Source organism: Barbatula barbatula, assembly GCF_947034865.1.
Source record: "Barbatula barbatula genome assembly, chromosome: 10".
Taxonomy (NCBI): Eukaryota; Metazoa; Chordata; class Actinopteri; order Cypriniformes; family Nemacheilidae; genus Barbatula; species Barbatula barbatula.
The window spans coordinates 14,951,634-14,972,847 of NC_136773.1; the positions used below are offsets into that span (position 1 = coordinate 14,951,634).

At 38.0% G+C, this 21,214-nt stretch overlaps 1 protein-coding gene across 4 annotated transcripts in view; it reads left to right on the top strand.

Moving 5' to 3' along the window:
• frmd5a (FERM domain containing 5a) overlaps positions 1-21,214 on the top strand; it is a 67,737-nt gene that overhangs the window by 34,963 nt on the left and 11,560 nt on the right. For 2 of the 4 annotated variants that reach the window (XM_079466390.1, XM_079466388.1), the window contains exons 2-6: positions 14,058-14,162; positions 15,794-15,836; positions 16,411-16,489; positions 19,315-19,412; positions 20,061-20,184. In XM_079466390.1, the coding sequence (XP_079322516.1) occupies positions 14,058-14,162; positions 15,794-15,836; positions 16,411-16,489; positions 19,315-19,412; positions 20,061-20,184 (449 nt within the window). Of the gene's footprint in view, positions 1-14,057; positions 14,296-15,793; positions 15,837-16,410; positions 16,490-19,314; positions 19,413-20,060; positions 20,185-21,214 lie in introns of all 4 variants that reach the window. The other 2 variants (XM_079466389.1, XM_079466391.1) reach the window with 1 other exon arrangement.

Consider the following 21,214-nt stretch of genomic DNA (forward strand, 5'->3'; position numbering starts at 1 on the left):
CAATCTAGTGTAATATTGTTCTAGATAATAAGTTATCAGTTATCAATAAAGCTATTGAACCATCCATTATTAAATAGCACCTTTCTGGTTTTATCCCCTCAAACTTCTGGGAGTTCAAATTCACTTAATTATATCTTGATATATTTAAAACTGACTTATTACTTATTTTTATATTGTTATTATTTATTGTTTTGTTGCTTCATTTGTAAATGCTGTATTCAGTCAAATGTGTAATGCATGATGGAAATGTTCCTTCCCTTAGGCCAGTCTTTTCTGAATGTTTTGTGTAAAATTTTGTGTGGGTATCACAGGCAGGCTAATGAAGCGTCTATATTTTAAATGATTGAAAGTGCTTCTCTGTCAGCGTTCATGTACACTGCTCTTACGTTCTGTCGTGTCCTCAGAGGAAATGCTTGCATAATAATTCATCTCTTCATGTGTATTAACTGTAATAGAGAGTCCACTGCAATTATGTTTAATTCCATTTCATGTCTATGGTGTTGACTTTAACTGAACATCATATGTTTTTAGCCAACTTACATATGCATTTAATAGGATTGTTTATTAAAAATAAAAACGCTGTCTTAATTTACTCACCCTTTTGTCATTTCAAACCTACATGACTTTCTTTCTTCCGCATAACACAATAGCACATATTTTGTAAAATGCATTCACTTGCATTGGTTTTGTGTCCATACAATAGAAGTGAAAGAGTGCCAGTGCTGTTCGTTACCAACTATATATAAATTAAATATTTTGTGTTCTGCGGAAGAAAAAGTCATAAAGGTTTTTAATGAGGGTGAGTAAATGATTACAAAATTAACATTTTGGGGTTACTTTCACTTTAAAGTACATTATGTAGATAACAAAAATGCATTAGCATTAATAAACAAAGGACCATTTACACACAAAATACATTAGCATTTAGCACTTGCATTTATTAGTTCTGTTTATATGAGGTGTAGCAAAACCAATATCTTAAAGGGGATAGTTCACCCAAAGATACCGTCATCATTTACTCTTGTTCCAAACCTGTATACATTTCTTATGCTAAAAAAAAACAAAGGAAGATACTTGGAAGACTGTCAGTAACCAAAAAGATCTCATCCCCCTATTTACTGCCATAGTAGGGAAAATAAATCCCATGGGAGTCAATGGGGATGAGATCTGTTTGGTTACTGACATTGTTCAAAATGTCTTCCTTTGTGTTCACCAGAACAAATGTATACAGGTTTAGAACAGGTGAGTAAAGGATGACAGAATCTTCCTTTTTGGGTGAACTATCCCTTTTATTATGGTCAAGGCCGTCCCAAGCATGGGGCGGGGCCCAGTGTGAGTTAGAAGATGCACGGCCTAGCTGGCTGGCACTTTTTCTGTCTTATGTAAAATCTTGTAGCCTATATGATATTTAATGCAATGTTTCATTGGTTAAATACGCAAATAGAATTTTAATGCATAGTATATATTTAACTACATTGTATTTGTGTGAGGGTAAACAATCCCAATACGCCTCTTTCAGATGAGTCGGTAACAATGTCACCGTATGGTGAAGCAACTTCCCCTACAGTTTAAATCCCATGGACTCAATGCTCGGAGTGTTGCCTACGTATTCAGGGGGCGGAAAAGCTTCACCCATAGTAAATGTGCTTTACTCACTCTTTCCACACAGTACAGGCACTCATTCTACTCCGCTGTGCAAAGCAGCATCAGGGTTAAACACATGCAAACAGTACGACTTCCATAGCTCAGATAATAATTTTCATACTTAAAAAAAACAACTCATTTGGTTTAATACTCATTTGTTTCCATTGAGAAGCTTTTGGGCAGCTGAAGTCTTTGAGGGGAATGTGGTTTTTTTTGTCTCACTCACTCTGCACCGCATTTGTTTGGGTCTTAGTTAGTTGCCTACTTTTTTGCTTTGATAAAAAGTGTAGCAAATGCCCTCCGTGCAGAACACAGGGTACACAATGGTGACACACTGAAGATTAGCATATTGACAATGTGTAATGCCAGGTGTCTGCTTGCTGCAGATGCATCAGTGCGAGCTCACTGTCACACTCAGTCGGTGATTCAGTAAAACACTCATCCTCGCTGAACCTCAGGACCTGATGTTTACTGTAACATTTGAGTATCTAGTTCTTGTTTAGCCTGGGATTACTGTAGTCATCATAAATATTAATTTTTTTTGGCCATAAATCATTAATATTTGTCACCCTTTATGTCACGGGGTTCTGCAAATATTTAACAAAAAAATATTTATTAACACAGTTTTTAGAAATTCCAAAGAGTACTTTTTCCTGAAAAACTTTGAAATCTGAGGTTTAGGAAGGGATAGCATTGATATGCAGCTCTCGCCAGAGAATGACTGTAAGAACGTTGTTTGCAGTCTTATTTATTGATTCCATAAGAAGGATACTCCACACAGTTGATTTAATTGCTATTGACCTCAGACATGGTCAACATTGTATTTGGTTTCATGTAAACGTGGGTTAGACACACCGTCTATTCAATGGATTGCATTGTGGTGTCAAGTGTTCAGATGACAAAACATCGAAAGTCTTTCCAAAATGTTATAAAATTATAAAATCCAATACTTGTTCAAATTAGATGCAAATTAGTATTATTATTATTGTTTTCATTTATGTAAACTTAAAGGTACAGTGTATGAAATTTAGCGCCCTCTAGCAGTGAGGTTGCCAATTGCAACCGACGACTGACTATGCTCCGCTCCGCTCCACCCCTCCCACCTCCCTTTTCAAGCATCACGTTATTGCTTCTTTGCCAAAGGAGATAACATTTTTACTAAATGCAGGCTCTGTAGAGCAGTTTGTCCATTTAGGGCTACTGTAGAATGGCAATTCCAAGGGGACCCACGGTGTATGTATATAGAAATAGAATTCTATGGTAATAAAAACATAACCCTTCATTATGTGAGGTTTTTATACACCTCTAAAGACATAGTTATGTATATAATATTGCATTTCTGTCAATAGATCGTCCTTAATCTCACACATTGCACCTCTAATCATGGTGACTATGGTTCTTGATGTATGTTTAAGTTGTACAAGCCTGTTTGAAATGAGTTTAACCTATTAAAACGTTGTTGTCTCCTCAGATCACATGAGCTTATCTAGATAATAATTACCTAAAGCATAGGACAGTTTTTGGCCCATCTTTCAGTCGCACGGATCGAGACCCTCTTCTCTGCCCCCTTGACTGTGGCCTCTTATTTGTAATATATGAACTGACACCCACTGTGCCTTATTGTCCTTGTTCCATCCCAACCTACATTTGCATAATTGCCACTCATGGCAGCAAATAACATGATAACCTACTGGTGCAGGGTGCATGCTCACATCCAGCCCTTTCTGTTGCGCTTTTCCTCTGTCATAAGCAGTGCGCCGAGGGCCGAAATGCTGCATTCATCTGCACATTTATATTTGCTTTTCTCATGTCACATTGACCAGGTTTCTTGACTCAGTCTGTGAAATCTGTCCATTACGGGGGCACTTCTGAAAACATGCTGCAAATGTAACAGATGGTGAAAGGCAGCCCCTTGCAATAAACTCGGGCAGTTGTACCTAAAAATAGAAAAGCGATTTCAGACACGGTGAAGAGTTTTCTCTCAAAGAGAAGAGAATATAGGTTCTCGATGTGCCTTTTTTTAAAGGTGCAAAGCCAAATCGTCACAAATGTTAAAGGTTACTCTTGGATAAAGGGAAGAATGAAGGATTTATCTGGATCTAATTGAGAATTATAGAACTGTTCACCTCATTGACAGTGTTATTTACTTTTCTACTGCTGTGAGTGTTTGATTGTAGCAATGAGGTTGTATTTCCACAGATTCCACTTAAACATATTCAGTCTTCATCACGTTTTATTATGGTGAGAAAAAACCTTAAGAGGAAAAGATAATAGACCCGGCTCATGCAGAGATTGAGTTGGCGGAGTCAATTCAATCTGATGCTTCAATTGGCGTTGTTATTTCCACAGGCTAACACAACAACCTCCAAAACTTGATTTCTGTATTTTCTAAAGAAAATGAGAGTGATGTAAAACTTGAACAGTGTAAAACTAACCACCACGCTGTTCTAGCAAGTTGCTAGGGCATTGCAACTGTAGGTGGTTGTAGTCTGAGAGGTTGCCAGGTGGTTACCTACTAGCTCAAGTTATTTATTGTTAGAAAGAAAGTCGTCTCATTAACGTATAGCAAACCTCTTTACAACAAGCTACATGATATGTATAATTTATTATAAGTATAATTTATTTCTTTAGCACAAATGAGTGGAATGTGTTGGGTGCTATACACCTTATTTTGGGCGTAAATGTGGGCGCTGCCATCTCTGAGCGGTTTGTGTTTAGACTTCCGGTGAGCCACTATACTGTAGTTAATGGCAGTCGTATTGCGAGTGAGACAAGTGTGCTGTTTTGACTGGCTAGTTAATATTTATTATGGAACCGGAAGGTACAAGCTTAATGTGTGCAGTTAGAGGTTGCCATAAATAGCCAGTACAAACGCAGATAAATGTCTACAAAACATTTGTTTTGACCCTAATCCACGCACCAGAGCTGAATCTGGATGTCGCGCACCCTATGATCTGCATCTATTATTCATTATTTTAGCCTACAGGATGCCCTTTCTCCTGTACAATTTACGCTCTTGACTACAATAACTAATAAACATCTTTCGAAGGCAGGCAAATTAATATCAAATTATATATAAAACATATTTAGCAACTTAATTTTTTTTTGCAAAATAGTACTGATAGCCTAGTTTGTCAGGGTTCAGGTTTGACTTACCATTCACTTCTGTGCACGATCAGCTGTTTCCACTCAGGCTCTCTTCATTTCGCGCACCTGGTCTTGATTTTCTCATTACCTCCCTTTGCTTTATATTCTCCTTCAACTGTCTCCTCCGTTGCCCGTGTGTTGTTTCCTTTATTGGACATCAATCGGTCGTACCCTGTCTTGTCACTAATCTTGGTTTCCCCAGCTCGTTCTGGTGGTTGTTTTTCAGGAGTTGCGGTTCTACAGTTGTCTTCCCGGTTCTCCGATTCTTCGCTCCGACTAAGAGTTTGCCATCTGTCTCCAGTTTATGTTCGCACCTCGACCGACCCACGCCTGCCCGACTACGATTCCTGTTTTCTCCCGCATTACTCCGGCTGTACTGCCGCGTAACTTTGTTTGATTTTTGTTTCATTCAATAAACTGAACTCTAACGCATCTGCTCTTGGGTCTTCCATCTGACTGTGACAAGTTTACCATGCCATTTTACTTGGAGGATTTAAGATGAACCAAGGGAGAGGATGAACGACATAAAATATTGTCTTTATTTAATAGACATAAAAACAGACAGTTATTGGTTAGTATGTTTTGAGTTGTGATGGATGCTGCAGATCGGTGGAAAACTACGATACAAGAGCAACCAGCCATCTTCATTCTTCCGTTATTGTAAGGATCCAGGAATGTTTGCCCCGCTTTGACTGGGATTCACATCTGCTTTTAAAAACTCAAATTCGTGGTCTATGTCATGTACAAATTTCGTCCGAATTAAATATACTTTTATATGAGATATCAGGCTACTTCATCCTCCCCCTGTGTTACCTCCCGGGTGTGAAAAATATTCACCAGAGCTGTTTTCATGGTGTCCCGCAACAGCACTTCCATTGCGTTCCACCGGGGCCGGCTACTAAAACGGAAGTCTCAACTCAAAAAGGAAGTACGTCACGTTGTTAACTTCCGCGTTAAAAAAATAAGGTTGATAACTTTAAAGTAGTAGTTCACTTCAAAATAAGCCCCCATTGACGATCCATAAAAATTACCGTGGAAAGTCAACGGGGGCTTATTTTGAAGTGAACTACTATTTTAAGCTCAATAAACTGTAAATGTTGTGCTAGCAGTTTTGTTTTACATGACAGCAGATTTATGTCTGGGAAAATCGAGGAGGAATTTCTGTCAGCTATATATTTGTTTTGTTACACAGAGACATCATGAGTTTTTATTTTTGAAATATAAAAAGTAATGCAGGAATCATTGTCATAGAAAATCTCTGGCAGCATTGTTCAAACTCCACTGCTGTTTCATGCTGTTTCAAAGATGTTGATGTACTGTATGTCCGCATGTGTGATAATATATGAATATGATGGAAAGGGGAAGATAAAGAAAAAACTAAACAGAGATAGAAAGGCTGCGTGTTATTGTTTTTGTGCCTGCATGTAGATCTGCACTTGTAAATGGATAAAAAGCCTCAGCTAGAGTTTAGTATTCTCTGATAGACATGCCTTTGAGTCCCTTTTGGATTGTGTTCTCAGGAGACCTCGACTCTACCCTGTCATCCAGAGTTAACATGTCAGCCTGTCTGAAATAGAGCTGTCCTGAGCGCAGGGGAGAGAGGTGATGACACAATCACCTTCTCTGTGGATTTTGATGAATAGCTTCAGTCAAGCGTGATGGACTTGATATAGAAACACCTTTAAAAAAGAAACATTATTATTGCTGTATTTCAGTGTTGGAGGTTACATTTGATTTTGTTTGGTGTTACATTTGAATTGCTAGTTTTTCTATTTAGGTCTGGAGAAGAAACATCTCCATTATAGTTTTGTCAGAAAGTCTTCATTCAGTTTTCTTAGCATGCACTCATACACGGCGCTTGTTTATTGTATCAGATCAATGCGGTAAGCGTGGGCAGTCATAATGGGGTCTGTCGGTACGTGATGGATGGCGAGTCATGTCACCAGTCTCTGTTGCCTGCTGTGGCTCAAGCAGGAGAGCCACTCTTCCTTCTGCATAATTGAGAACACTTGAGCAGCCACGGCTATTTTAATACCCTTGTTCATTCCGTGCAGAGCCAGCAATGATGTTCAGAATTTCAATATTTCACAAGCTTCTCATATTCAAATGCATTAGGTTAAAAAAAGACACAGATGTAGATATAGAAGAAATTAAGCCCAGCTCCTTTTTGCATCACTGTTGAAATCATTTACATTTGCTTGGCAGTTAAGCCATTATATGTGATAAATAATACCTTTTATTTCTCTTGCACACTGTCACACAAAATGGTCAACAATGTACCAAAGCTGTCAGTGGGACGTTACCATAGAGGTACAGATATGCATTGGTACCAATATGTACCTTTGAGGTACTAATATTCTTTCTTTAGGGGAAAATGTTTTTGAAGAGGGTACTGCATCAGTGGCAGTAGGTATGTTGTTTGACATTGATAGTAGGAACTAAATTCTGCTAGTCTTCAATATTCAGCGGTGAATGAAAATTGCAGTAAATACGAAAAATACACTATATGTGTCTGTTTGTCTGTCCGCAATGTGGAGCTTTCTGCCCACATAATCCTTCGTAATGCTTTGCAACACCGATGCGTTCCCATTTACTTTGAAAGTTTTGTTTGTTATATGACAGAATTTCATTTTTTCAACATCATTTTCAACATCAGCCTTCCTGTTCGCTTTGTCTTGACGGTGATATTGTAGTTAGCTTTACCATTTTATTTTGTTCGGAACGTGCACATCTTCTGTCTCTAATTTCAACTTGAGATGTTTTAGTTGAATTTTATTATTGCAATTAATCTTCAGTCTTTAATTTTTTTGGTTTATTTTCTATTTTCCCCTTAAAAGGTATAGATGGTTTCAGCAGCAAAAACATAAACAGTAAACATAAACATAAACATGGCCTAAACTTAACTTCCGGTATACCTTCATTAAAACTGCACAACAGTTACTGATTCTTAATGTCATTCAATACAATTAATATACAATAATTATAAACAATACTAACCTAAATTAAAGATAAAATAAATTGTTTTATTGTAACCTAACACAGATCAAAAGTTAACTTTTGTGCCAGGCACTTCCAATGAAACCATCTATATAAAAACGTTTTGTTGCACAGGCTGTAGAGGTTACCAAAAAACATATTACTATGGGTTGTATGTGTATAACTGTGTATGTGACAAAAAACCTAAGTCTTGAATCTATACCTTTAAATAAAAAACATTTAGCATGGTGATGGCACAGTGGCCTAAAGAATTTGGTCTGGTGGTAACTAACTTCCGATGAGCCATGAGCCATCGACATTATGCCCGAGCAAGCATTTAATGTAACCTCAAGATCATACCTTTAATAAATGTAATGAGGTATATACAAGAGGTCAACATATAAATGGCCAAGCGTCATCATAAATGTCTAGTAAAGGTCAGTCTGTGTTGCTAATAGCAGCATTTCTTAAGTGAGGGAGCAGGATGAACTGAATTGCGTGTGTGGTGTGAAATCACTTCTCACCCTCTGTGCTTTACTCTATGTTAATGAGAAGTCAGGTCAGAGGAGGAAACAGATAAAAATAGCCTTTTGCCCTCAGCGTTTCGCTGAGAGATGATGCTGGGTGTCACTTTGACTTGTCTTATGTTATCACTTTAAATGATGTCATGGGCTATACCAACCGACTGCTGATGCTGACACGGCTGTGGGCTTTTATTTTGTGGCCTTAAAGCTGCAGTGTGCACAGATCCGTGGCACTGACATCAACACACCCTGATGTTTAGCAGGCAGTGGTAGGTACAAGGTATAGTTGAAGCTCCTCTTAAATATCAACCTAGAACTTGACACACGCAACCCACATAATACCTCAGTCCTATTCATGATGAGGTGTAAAATACCACTGTGCTGCTCTACTGTACCCCTGTCATTGTGTTTCCAGCCGTAGGGGGATCACTTTCCACCAGTGAAATCAGCCATAAAAATTCTGAGATTTATTTGGCCCCTGAGACCAGCTCTCTGTGCAAGAAAGCGTAAGAAGAGTAGTCGCATACTGCGTGTCGGAGCTTTAATGGAGGCCTCCAGGATCCACAATCTACCCCTTAAATGATTTACAGAGTCACGAAAAACAGGCTTTCATAGACATTAGCGCCATTTCGCTGGACTTGTTTGCTCTAATCTGCCTCAGATGAAGACAAATATCCTGAAGAAATCTCTGCTCTCTGCTGACAAGATTGCAACACTTTTTGATTAATTCTTAATAAGTTTGAAATATACCTTAAGAGATTTGGGAGATGTTCTTTGTTTTAAAATGGCATCTGATGCCATATTTTATGTATCAAACACATCATTAAAGCTATAGTGCTGTCAAACAATGAATTGTGTTTAATTGCATCCAGAATAAAAGTTTGTTTTTATATAATATATGTATGTGCACGGTGCATATTAATTTTGTATTTATAAACACATATATATATAAAAAAAAATGTTTATTTATATCATTTAAATTACTAGTAAATATAAATAAATACAACTAAATCATTCCTAAATATATATACGCAAATGTATGTTTATGACTTTTTTAAATACAAAATTAATATGTAGAGTACACAGACATATATTATGTAAACACAAACTTTTATTCTGGATGCGATTATTGTGCCCTAGTGTAAATATATCAATCGAATCATACAGCGACCTTCTAATAACGCTATTATCCAATGTGACATTACATAAAAAAAACACCAAACACGACGCTTATGATATAACAGGTGTGTGTATGTGTATTCTCTTTGATAATTTAATTCTGGCCCCAGGTCTTTCCCTTTTCCCCCCCTTAAGTTTCCTCCCTCACCCTGTGTGTTTTGATGGCCTATATTGGATATGTTGGAGGCAAAAGTATAGTCGTATTTTTGCTCATCAGGAGGGTCCGTGGTCGTCCACACACCCCGTCCGCGTGCAGCCCATTTTTTGATATCGCGCTGACAGAACGTGCACAACAGTGTTGGATCAGCCGAGTCCACTCTGTGATGTATACCCGGCCCTTTAGTCCTCTGCTGTATTTTGCTTTCGCACCTCTCCTCAGCTTTAGGGAGCTGCTGCAGTTTGTTAAATTTGTTACATTTGTTCTCTGTAAAATTCATTTGATATCCGTTCTATTTGAAGTGTTTTTAAGCTTAATAACGAAGTGACATGGAGTTGAGTGACTTGGACATTGAAGTGATTGTTTATACTGCCTTGCTATTCTAATGTTTATGGGTAATGTGTGTAGCTTTATGTGGAGTTGCAGAGTTCGTTGATCTAATTTATCCCTGAATGTGATGCGTAGAGCTGCATGGACCCTCGGGTGTAGACAGATGGCTGTCTGACTGTCTATCACAGTGCCAGAATCAATGCACTTGAGGAACTAGAGTGTGGCGGAACAGAAGCTTGAGATCTCACTGGCGCTGTGGCTTTGCCACTCAGAAGCCACCCTGTGCTTCCCTCAGCTCTAATGACAACGGTGCATCCCTCCCCGCAAGCCATTAGTGTGTAGCAGAAACAGCATCAAGCCTGGAGAGTTTGTTCTTATTGCTCTCTGTGGTTCGTCTTTCTGTAGAGTACTGTACAGTTTTGTGTTATTGGCGCTATGTGTGATATAGTGCACTGTGAGATTGAGAAAACCTGTTTGATAAATGTGCTGAACTTTTATCAGGTGGCTTTCATTCTTTCTTTCTTTCTTTCTTTCTCTCTCTCTCTCGCCCTCTCTCTTGCTCTCTCTCTCTATCGCTCTCTCTCTCTCTTGCTCTCTCTCTCTCTCTCGCTCTCTCTCTCTCTCGCTCTCTCTCTCTATCGCTCTCTCTCTCTCTTGCTCTCTCTCTCGCGCTCTCTCTCGCTCTCTCTCTCTCTCTCTCTCTCTCTCTCTCGCTCTCTCTCTCTCTCTCTCTCTCTCTCTCTCGCTCGCTCTCTCTCTCGCTCTCTCTCTCGCTCGCTCTCTCGCTCTCTCTCGCTCTCTCTCTCGCTCTCTCTCTCGCTCTCTCTCTCTCTCTCTCTCTCTCGCTCTCTCTCTCTCTCTCTCTCGCTCTCTCTCTCTCTCTCTCTCGCTCTCTCTCGCTCTCTCTATAAATTTTTCTAGTATCTTTCATAGTCATCTTTCAAATTATACTTCCGTCTGCTACATCACACAATGACATCATTCCCTTACCCAACAGCCAATCTGCTAATGAAGCTACAAACACAAAAACTCTGGACTTGAGCCACACCAGCCTTTCTTACAGCAGCAATTCATTTACACAAGCATACATTCAATCTCCCTGTCTCTCTTTTACACACACGCACACACACAGTCTTTTAGCACCCCCCCCCCCCCATTTTAAAACAATTTTTTTATTAATAGTATTTCTGCAGAAGCTTTGAGATTTAAAAGATTTCTGAAAGATTCATCTGGCGGGCTGGCCAATGACCAAGGAGAGGGAAAATGGAATGCAGTGATATTTCATATCATGCCAGTGGTTTCAGAGTTGCATTTTATATTGTTTATAACCAAAATGGAACCAAAGTGTAACTTTATGTAAATTATGATATCCATAAGATACATTATTCTTATGACAGTCAGTAGAGTTAATGTGAATAAATGAACGTATTCTTGCCATGAGGATACGTTTCCCTTGCTGCGATGGAAATTTGGCAAGAGAAGAATGTAAACTCAAATCTTGAAACCACTGAAGCCTAATATGTCTATACTACACAGTCTATTCTGTATGTCACAAGTACAAGTGTTGCTAGGTTGCTCTGAAATGCACTGGCATTACATTAAACCACACACACCTCTACACAACAAACAATTGAACATTTTGTGATTGTGAATATTATAACAGTAATTTTAACCTATTGTAAAATGAGTATACATTAACTGTATATATTTCAGTGTCTAGAGACCAGCTGATCTAGAGAGGGGGCGATTTCTGCTAAGCTTGTTTTCACTTATTTTCTCTGACTAAATGAAGTTCACTGTGAATGATGACTTCAATAGCGTTATATATCTTCACTGTTATAAAGGATTTACTGTACACATTACTGTGTCATTACAAACATACAATTCAGTTATATATTAACAGTTCAATTATAGTTCCTTTCAAATGTATCCATATATGAAACAACTGTTGCCAGGCAGATACTTGCTGCATAATATAAACTCCTGTTCACCGTGCAATACGGTTTTCTCATTATCCAAGATAAATGATATCGGTTCTCTGTAATCTCTGGTTAAGTGGCGGTTCACCCTCGTAAACAATGAGTCCAGCGATCTCAGTAAAATGATGAATGGATGTGTACCGCTCTCTCCACTCTGTATAAAGATGTGCCCTGTTAGATTAAAGGAAGGGGGGTTATTTAAAGCGTCTTCATTTGGCTTTGGTGCCTTATTCTAGAAGTGCTATAGGTGAATGTGAGAACATAAATAATCTCATAATCACAAGTGACTATTACTCATAGTTGGCATTGCTTTGCTCATTCGCTTCAAAACAAGTGTGTGTGTGACAGGTTTTGAGTGAAGAGGGTGGTGTGCGTGTTTTGCGCGTTTGCCTGTTTTAGCCTTGCTCCAGTAAGCAAGCATGCCATAATGGATTAGGGAGCTTCAGTTTGGAACATGTTTGGAAGTGACAGGGGTTAGTGCTCTCCCATAATGCCATGGGCATTCGTCTGACTACTGACAAGTAACTCCGCCTGAGCTATGGGAATATTTCTGCCCACATTTTGCCACAAATCTCAACCCCGGTCTCTTTTGTCACGTCTTGACCACATAGTGTTGTGTCTGACTGGGGGCTGTTTTAATGCCAGAGCATTTCAGGGCATCCTAGCAGCACCGGTACCAGAGATGCACTGACCATAGGCTGATATATAGTAAGGACGTTTGTAATGTACGATGCCTAGAATGTTTTTTCTAGACAAGGTTCAGCACTGGCGATCTGTTCTGTTTGTGATCTATTGCAACGCCCAACACTGACTAATTTCCCTCAGTCAATAAATAAATGATTTTTAAAAGAAGACCTGCTATTTCTTCTGTTTCGGCCCCTTTGACAGACTTCATCTCATACAATACAGCTATCAAGCCGACTCTAAACGCCCACAGAATGTTCTGTTTGGCATCAGCCAAACTCATGCGCTCACGGTCCACTGCCCTCCATCTGCTCGCCAACCCAAATTAGAAGGATAGAAGTTTGGAAACTAAAAGATTTCCTAATTGTTATGCAGAGAAGTTGAAGAGTGTTTTTTCCTATTTTTGTGAGTGCAGAATATAGTATCGGTCTCCTAGAGTGTTTTTCATACCTGTGTATGTGTGAAAGAGAGATAGACACTCTTACGGATTTAAGTTTCTGACAGTGCACACAGCCATATCGTCAATCCATTTAGGCAATGAATGACTCTTCCTATGTCTGCTGCCCATTTCTAAAACCTAAAAAATGTTTGCGAGGGTAAACAAACCAGCATGCGTCCTCTGCTTTTCTCTTTGTGCTTTCCTTTGATGGAAACAGCATTAGTAAGTTCAAATGGCTGATATCTCAGAAACGCCTCCACTGTAACCATATTCATGAATCAGATGTGCTTTTAAAGCAGGTTGGACTGAATGTTGGTTTTTGTGTTTGACCTTTATGGCTTCCTTTTTATGTTCCATCTAATGGCCTGAAACGCTTCATTTGGCCGCATGTGTTAGCTGTCTGACCTCATTTAAAAGACATTTAAAAATGGTTTCATGATCCAGATGTTTAATACGCCTCCTTATTGGTGGAAAGGATACGGTACAACGTGAGAAAAAGTCCACCTTTCTGTTCGATTCATTGTGAAAACTGTCCTTTGTCAAGCTTTAGTACACAACGTGTAAAGAACTGTAGTTTTTATTAAAATGTGAGATAGAGAGAAGAATTGTGGTATTGTAGTTTTTTTCTTTTGAGGGAAAATGAATTATAAATGCAAATGAATGTGATACCAGAGGTGGGCTGAGAGAGAAAAACTGATGTGCAGGTTTAAAGAATCTCATTTCTTCTCCCGAGTCATTTTGTCCTATAACAGAGAACTGTATTAACCTGCAGAGGAACAGTTTGGGTTAGTGTGGTTGTAACTGCGGCTTAGACCCATCCTGTAAATCTTGGTTAAATTAACCATGAAGTACATACTCCAGTAGATGCTTCTGTGATTCTTGATCTTACACATTGAGGTATTCGTGTAATGTCATGTTCCTCTTCATAGTTGTGATTTGTGTGAATCTCAAATAAAAATCTGCTATATTGAATATGTATGATTCTGTTTGTCTTTCAGAGAGATGCCAAAGGCCAGTATTTGTTCGATCTCATTTGCCATCATCTAAACCTGCTGGAGAAGGACTATTTTGGCATTAGATATGTGGATCCAGATAAGCAACGGGTGAGTGTCCCATCATGTGCCTGACGTCAGTCCAAGGTCATTGGTGATCAAGAGCACCAATTCATTCATCTCCTTTTTTATGAGAAAGATCTCACATCTGATAGGATACTCAAAGTGGCTCTCATTTCTCAAAGTAAGTTCAGAATTCACATGTGTTGTATGTGGGTTGTATTTGTGTTAAATTCTCAGTGGGCAGACTGAATGCAGGGGTCATTCTTAAGTAATCCCAGAGAGAGACAGAGGCCATGAGTGATGGCATAAACCTTCTGGATAGACAGCTCTGGAAATCATAAATCATGAGTAAATTATGTAAGGCCAGAGATGTTTGCCCTTGCCTGTGATTTTCAGAGAACCAGGGAGCCAGTACCATGGAAATTGTTACAATGGCACTATACTATGACAAAATCATAGATGAGGAAATCATCAGTATGGTTAAACATTGCAAATTCACAAACGGTACCCTATTTTGTCTAGTGGGATACCTTATTGTATAGCCTAAAAAATAGGTCAGTGGGTTTATTTGAAGAAATTGTTTACTCAAAATATACATTTATTAATTGTACTTTTATTATTTAATTATGTTTTTTTAAGCAAACAATAGTTAACAATTTTGGTATCAACTTACAATAAGGTTGTATTTGTTTACAATTGGTTTCATGTGAGCATTAGCTAACAATGAACAATACAGCATTTATAAATATATTTGTATAATTATATGTTGTAACTGTTAACGTTAGTCAATGCACCATGAACTAACATGAATAAATGTATTAAAATGAACAAAGATGTATAAATGCTGAACAACTATATAGCTCATTGTTAGTTCATGTTAGCTAATGCATTTACTATATTGTCAATGATTACCACAATTATAAAGAAATATTTTATTTTTATCTCTGTACAGAAAAAATACAGTTTTCTCTTGAATTGTAGATCTGTGCCAGTTAAATGCTATATTGACAGAACATAGACTTTCACACACACATTCTCTTGAGTTTTTTCATGTCTGTCTTGCACTGACCCCCTTTGGGAGCCTCTCGCATTGAATGGCATAAATAATAATGAGGGCATCTAAAGATGCGAGTCTGCTGTCGACGACACACTGGGACAAACAAGCATAAACTGAGTGCCCACAATTCCCTTCAGATTGTTCTTAGTTGGCAAAACATGCCACAGATTAGCCGACTCCCCGGAATACGATTGTAAGGAAGGAGAAATATTGGCAAAAAGATTTCAGCTCAACACAATCTGAAACCAAATCCAGTTAAAGAGTTGGATGCTATTCCTAGACGTCACCTTTCTGTCCCTAAAGCCTGAATGGTTCTTTCACAAATCCAACGATTATATCTGTGACTGCACACAATAGCGGGTATAGAATCTCACTGTGCTGCTGAAGATGCTAATGTTCAGCTCCAGAGAAAAGAGATGAAATGATTAATATATCCACCCTTCCCCCATCTCACACTGATATTGAAGTCTCTGTATCTGCCCACACCGGCCACCTGCTTCTGTTTAATTACGTGTTAGATTAAAAATACATAAGTGTGTATAGCTACATGTGCTTGGTCAATATGAATATCCTTGCGTGATGTGCGGTCTTAGCTCTAAAACTCTCCCCTTTCTTGTTTTAGCACTGGCTGGAGGTCACCAAATCAATTGCTAAGCAGATGAAATGTAAGTATCACTCAAATGCTATTTGTAGTGTGCTGGTTGCCATATTTAAGCTCACCAATGAGAACTGTAATAAAATAATACATCTACACTATCGCTCAAAAGTTAAGGATCACTTGACTGAAATGTATTTTGAATTGTTAAACATCATTTGATCTGAAGGCGTTTGCTTACATGTGAATTTAATTTTGTAATGTAAGTGTGAAAACAATAACTTCTTTCTTTAGAAAATAAAAATTTTATTTATTTAACATTTTTAAAATGGATGATTTGGAGTAAATAGGAAGACAATAGAGATCATGTTTGAAAAGCATCTTAGGCTGAGAGCTGAAGAAACAGGTTGAGAAAATTCAAGGCAAATTGTGGCTATTTTCAAAAAAAATGCTTTACATTTGACAGCATAATTCTCATCATCACATAATTTTTTGATCACATTTAGATCTACAATCTAGATAAAACAATTGAAAGGAATGAATTAATGATCCTAAACTTTTGAATGGCAGTGTACATATGAAGAAGTTAAATCAGTCGAGCTACTGTTTATCTGACATGTTACTTCTTCATTAACTCGTCACAGCACAACCTCCATTCACATTGTGTCTACGGGTGAAGTTTTATCCACCAGACCCTGCTGCTCTTAAAGAGGAGATCACCAGGTACAGTATGAGCCATGAAGAAATTCTGCATTTTGCATTCAGCACTTTAGGTACATTTTGATAAAGCAGTGCTGGCTCAGTTTTTGGCTTGTATAGAGAAACATTTCATATAAAAATGTCAATTCTGTCATTATTTCCTCACCCACATGTCATTCCAAATCATGTCTAATCATACCTCGTCTTTCACACGTTATTCACACGCCTTTACAGAACTCTTCCAAATGACAGATCATGGTAACCACAAGTGGCAAGGTCTAAAACAGACATATGACCATTTGCCATTTAGGCTTGACATCTGTGGTCACAAAAGCAAAGCATAAAGATTACACAGTGTAACAAATTTTAATTTTTATAGTTCTTGTACAATTATGTGGTGCTTATTATTGTGGTTATATTTATTTTCATACCATCAATGTTTTAGTGTATATTTAGCTCAAGTCAATTTTGAGCTTGTGTCATTAATTATGATATATTTATTGTTATATTGCACATAAACAAAAAATCTCTGTCACTGTCAGAGATTTTGTGAAATTTCTGTATCACAGGGATGGTGGGGTGAAGCGATGATGGGTCACTATGTATGGAACTGGGTTCGTGTGGCCAGTCTTATTCATAAAAGGCAAAAAAGATCAAATGTACACTTCTGAAGTTTTGGACAACTCATTTTTAGTAACTTTTATGTTAAAGTGTTGTTTTGAGCTCAGTGTTGTCAGTACCTTATAATTTATAATTTCTGCGTACGAGTAATAATACCGAAATGTATAAATGTGTGAAATGTTTTTTTTTATTTTGAGTACCGTCAACTGTACAAAAAATAGTTTTTCGTATTCAGCTAAATGTTACATTTAAAAAAGAAACAAAAGATTTGTTTCACTGTGTCAGCCTATTTAAAATATGTCATACAGTGTTAGATGGAACAGATCATTTTTATTTGAAACTTGATTTATATCTCTGCTTTTAAAATGTTCTAAAGAAAATATCAACAAGCAGCACTTGAGAAACCTTGAGAAACATTTGCTGCTTGAGCTTTGAGAAACTGCACTGCTTACATTTGCATACAGTTGGCGAGATATGACATAAATAAACCATAGTTCATCATTATTGTAAAGTCTCAGAATGCACTGACCGAGAAAAAAAAACGTTTTCTCGAAGGCGGTAAAACATCGACTTGACTGTGTCTTCATAATTAAACCAACTGAGTGCTCTAACACAAGTATGCAGTAGCCTACTTAAAGTAGTGTTTGTCTGATTTTCCTGCGCTTAGATGTTACATGCGGTCCTGCTAAGTAACTTCTCAAGATTACTCACCAAAATAGAAATGATCTTAAAACACTTTAAATATATGCAAGTGCCTCATTCACTCACCCCTGTTCTCTTGCAGTAAGACTGAAAGTGTTTTTTTCTCTGTGCTGCTGTGTTATGGAAAGATATTCGGTCAGTGACTGCTAACAGATTATTTTAAAGGATGCACGATTAACCTCTAGCTAGCAAACTCTAGTCTGGCAATATGGTGCTTTTCTGCCTCTTTCATCCCCTCATGCACGCCGCAATGGGGTCACCTAGAAACTCAGATCTGAAAACAGATGGTAAATGCTCTTCTGATACAGTCAGCTTCTGATATCCTGATGAGGAGCCACTTTAATGACGTTGTGTACATGTGTGTGCGGTGTTTGAACAAGATGCACGAGCCACTGTGGAGTAATGGAGTGTTTACTTTACTGAGAAATGAAACGCTCCCGGGGAACAAAGTAATAAATAACAGCGAGAGGAGAGAAGAGAAAAAGGATTATGAGAAGAAGCAGAGAGGAAAATATATAAGATTATACAGCAGAAGAGGAAAGGAAAAGATATGAGATTATAGGGAAAGGTAGAATAGGAGAAGAGGCTGAAGAAGAATGAATCGAGTGCGGGGTGTTGAGGAAAAGAAATGAGTAGAGAGGGGCAGGTAGTGGAGAGAATGTGCACAGGAGACTAATAAGGGATTCATAGGTAGGTGGTAAGTAGAGGAATTGTTAGAAAAAATAATACATAGTGTGTTCACTGTCAGTGACAGTGTCTTTTTATATAAAATAAAAAGATAAAATTGGGTAAATCTACAACTTGACACTTTAAAATCACCGACCGTAGCAAAAACGTTTCTTCTAAAAGCAATTTTACATTTTTCTTCCTAAACTATTTAACATCACATATAATGTGTATATTATTTGTATTTTGTATACTTTTCGATTCACAGAATGTTTGTTTAGCTCCTACATTTGGTCGGCCCCTCACCGAAATCAGATTTTATTTGACATATGACGTGGTTCTGTACAAGTCAGTTTAGAGATATAGATAGAAACCGATATGTAGGGCAGAAATTGACTTGTGGCTATAAAACTTGCCATTTCGGTGCTGTCACCCTGAGAATTCATGGAACATAATTGCGTTTTTAGCTCTTATGGCCTCTTAAGTGAAAAGCTATTAGCTCTTTCTGGGCTGGCCTACTTTGAGAAGTTAAAGACAAGCATGTCGCTCTTTACTCCTGAGAGATCTGTTGCGCTGAAGGTGAGAGGAACCAACCACCAGATGTGACACGTTGCTCAGGGACCAGACTGATTTATTAATAACCAAAATTTGAGAGTGCATATGGTGTGGATCTTTCGTGTGGACCCATTGAAAAATTCATGATTATGTCAATATGTCAGTCATATCAAATTTGTATTACTCAGAAAGGATGGGAAATTAAATCACTATTAACTAATTCTTTGGTGGCGGATAATGAAAGAAATTCGTTTTTCTCTCTTTTTTTGTTCGCTTCATGCTCTCACCCCATATCCTGGTCGCAGGTATCTTGTCTTCCTGCAGATCAAGAGAGATCTGTACCATGGTCGTCTCCTCTGTAAAACATCGGATGCAGCCATGTTGGCGGCGTACATTTTACAAGGTAAGAAAAGAGGCCAGGTGGATTCTGGATCTTCACACACTTCTGTGCATAATCTCTGTCGAGGTTCATTTGATTTTGAACACAAATATTTCCAGTACAATTGTATGTATTGTATCGCTACCTCGTATATCTTTACATACATTTTCACTGCTCTGAATTCCAATAAAACATTTATTTCCTTTTGAAAAACTTGAATAAACACGAGTAGTTATTGTGTTTCCCACAAGGCAGCGTCCAGGGATTTTCCTGGCATTTGCTTTTATTTAGGAGTTGCAAAGATGTTTGAAGTTCAGTCAAACGAGAAGTGAAAATGGAGGCAAGACAGGTTGATCCGGGGCATGTTTTGGAGGAGGCTGTTGAATTAAAGATGCTCGGTTCCATCCATCGAGTGCACAGTGCTACACAAGGGCAAAAAAAGAATCAAATGACTAAATAAAAACCACTTTTATTAGTTTAACTCACACTTACCTTAAATGTAAATTTACAGCAAAACTTCATGACTTTCCTGTAAGAATCTATGTATTCATAGAGGTCAAATGTAAGAGTGACCAAAAACACTTCAAAGATTGATATTTAGGTCTGCTGTGCTGCTGAGATTGAAGACTATTAGCTGTTGCATGATGATACATTTTTGTGACTTCTTTGTAGCCGAGATTGGAGACTACGACCCAGGAAAGCACCCAGAAGGTTACAGCTCCAAGTTCCATTTCTTCCCAAAGCACTCAGAGAAGCTGGAAAGAAGAATTGCTGAGATTCACAAGACTGAGTTAATGTATGTGGACCCCCCTTTCTTTATGTGTGTCTCGGGAATGATGGATGTAGTGTTAAGAATTCCCTTATCTCTGTCTCATTCATTTTTTCTTTTTCAATATCTCTTTACACATTTCTGTGGTTCACTGCTGACATGTGATGTGGGAGTTCTAACTTCTTATTGAATCCGTTTTAATCTAAACTATTCTTTTTTTATTATTATTTTCTTTTATTGTTCATGACGTTTTTCTCTGCACAACACACACACACACACACTTATCACATTGACACACCCATGTAGATTGTTTCTTTAGTGAGGTCATTACTGTAAATCTTGGCTCCCTGCCCTTAACTATGGCACAAAGGCACAATGTCAGCGGTGAGCCAGGTATTCGCCCTCCATCCATACAGAAGCGTGTCCAGTTATCTCTCTAAGTGCCCTTACAAACGGGGTTAGTGATGGATTAAGTGAAATATCTGTTAGGTTACATGTACACATTGGAAGTTTTGATCACATCAGGATCTACCATCCTTGATAATCTACAAAACCAGAGAATGACAGCTGCCGCCATCTGGTGGTTTGTCTTTGTATGAAAAGATCATTTCCATCAGGTTGTTATGGAAAATATCCATGGAATGCAGAGAGAGGTTGCCAATTTAGATCTTTCAGAATGATCCGGTAAAATAATCCTGTAATCTGAGAGTCATCACTTTCTCTCTGTGCTTTTCTTCTCCGATTTTTGTCTGAAATACAAGACAGGCAGTCTTGTTACATTAAGGTTCTGAATGTTGAATGGTTAGCATTGAATAAAACATGAATGTGTGGAAGGATTCCTGGTGTGATGATACTTGAAACGTGACCGCTAGCAATCCAAATGTAAAAAAAAAAAAGTTACAAATAAATTATGTTTTATTACATTTAACATGCACATTCATTTTCTGGGCATATTGTTTCTTTAATAAGGTTAATACTTGACTCGATACAGGTTTAGTACAGAACCACTAAGAATGCATATTCAATCCATTCACAATGTTATTTAGGGATGTGTTGG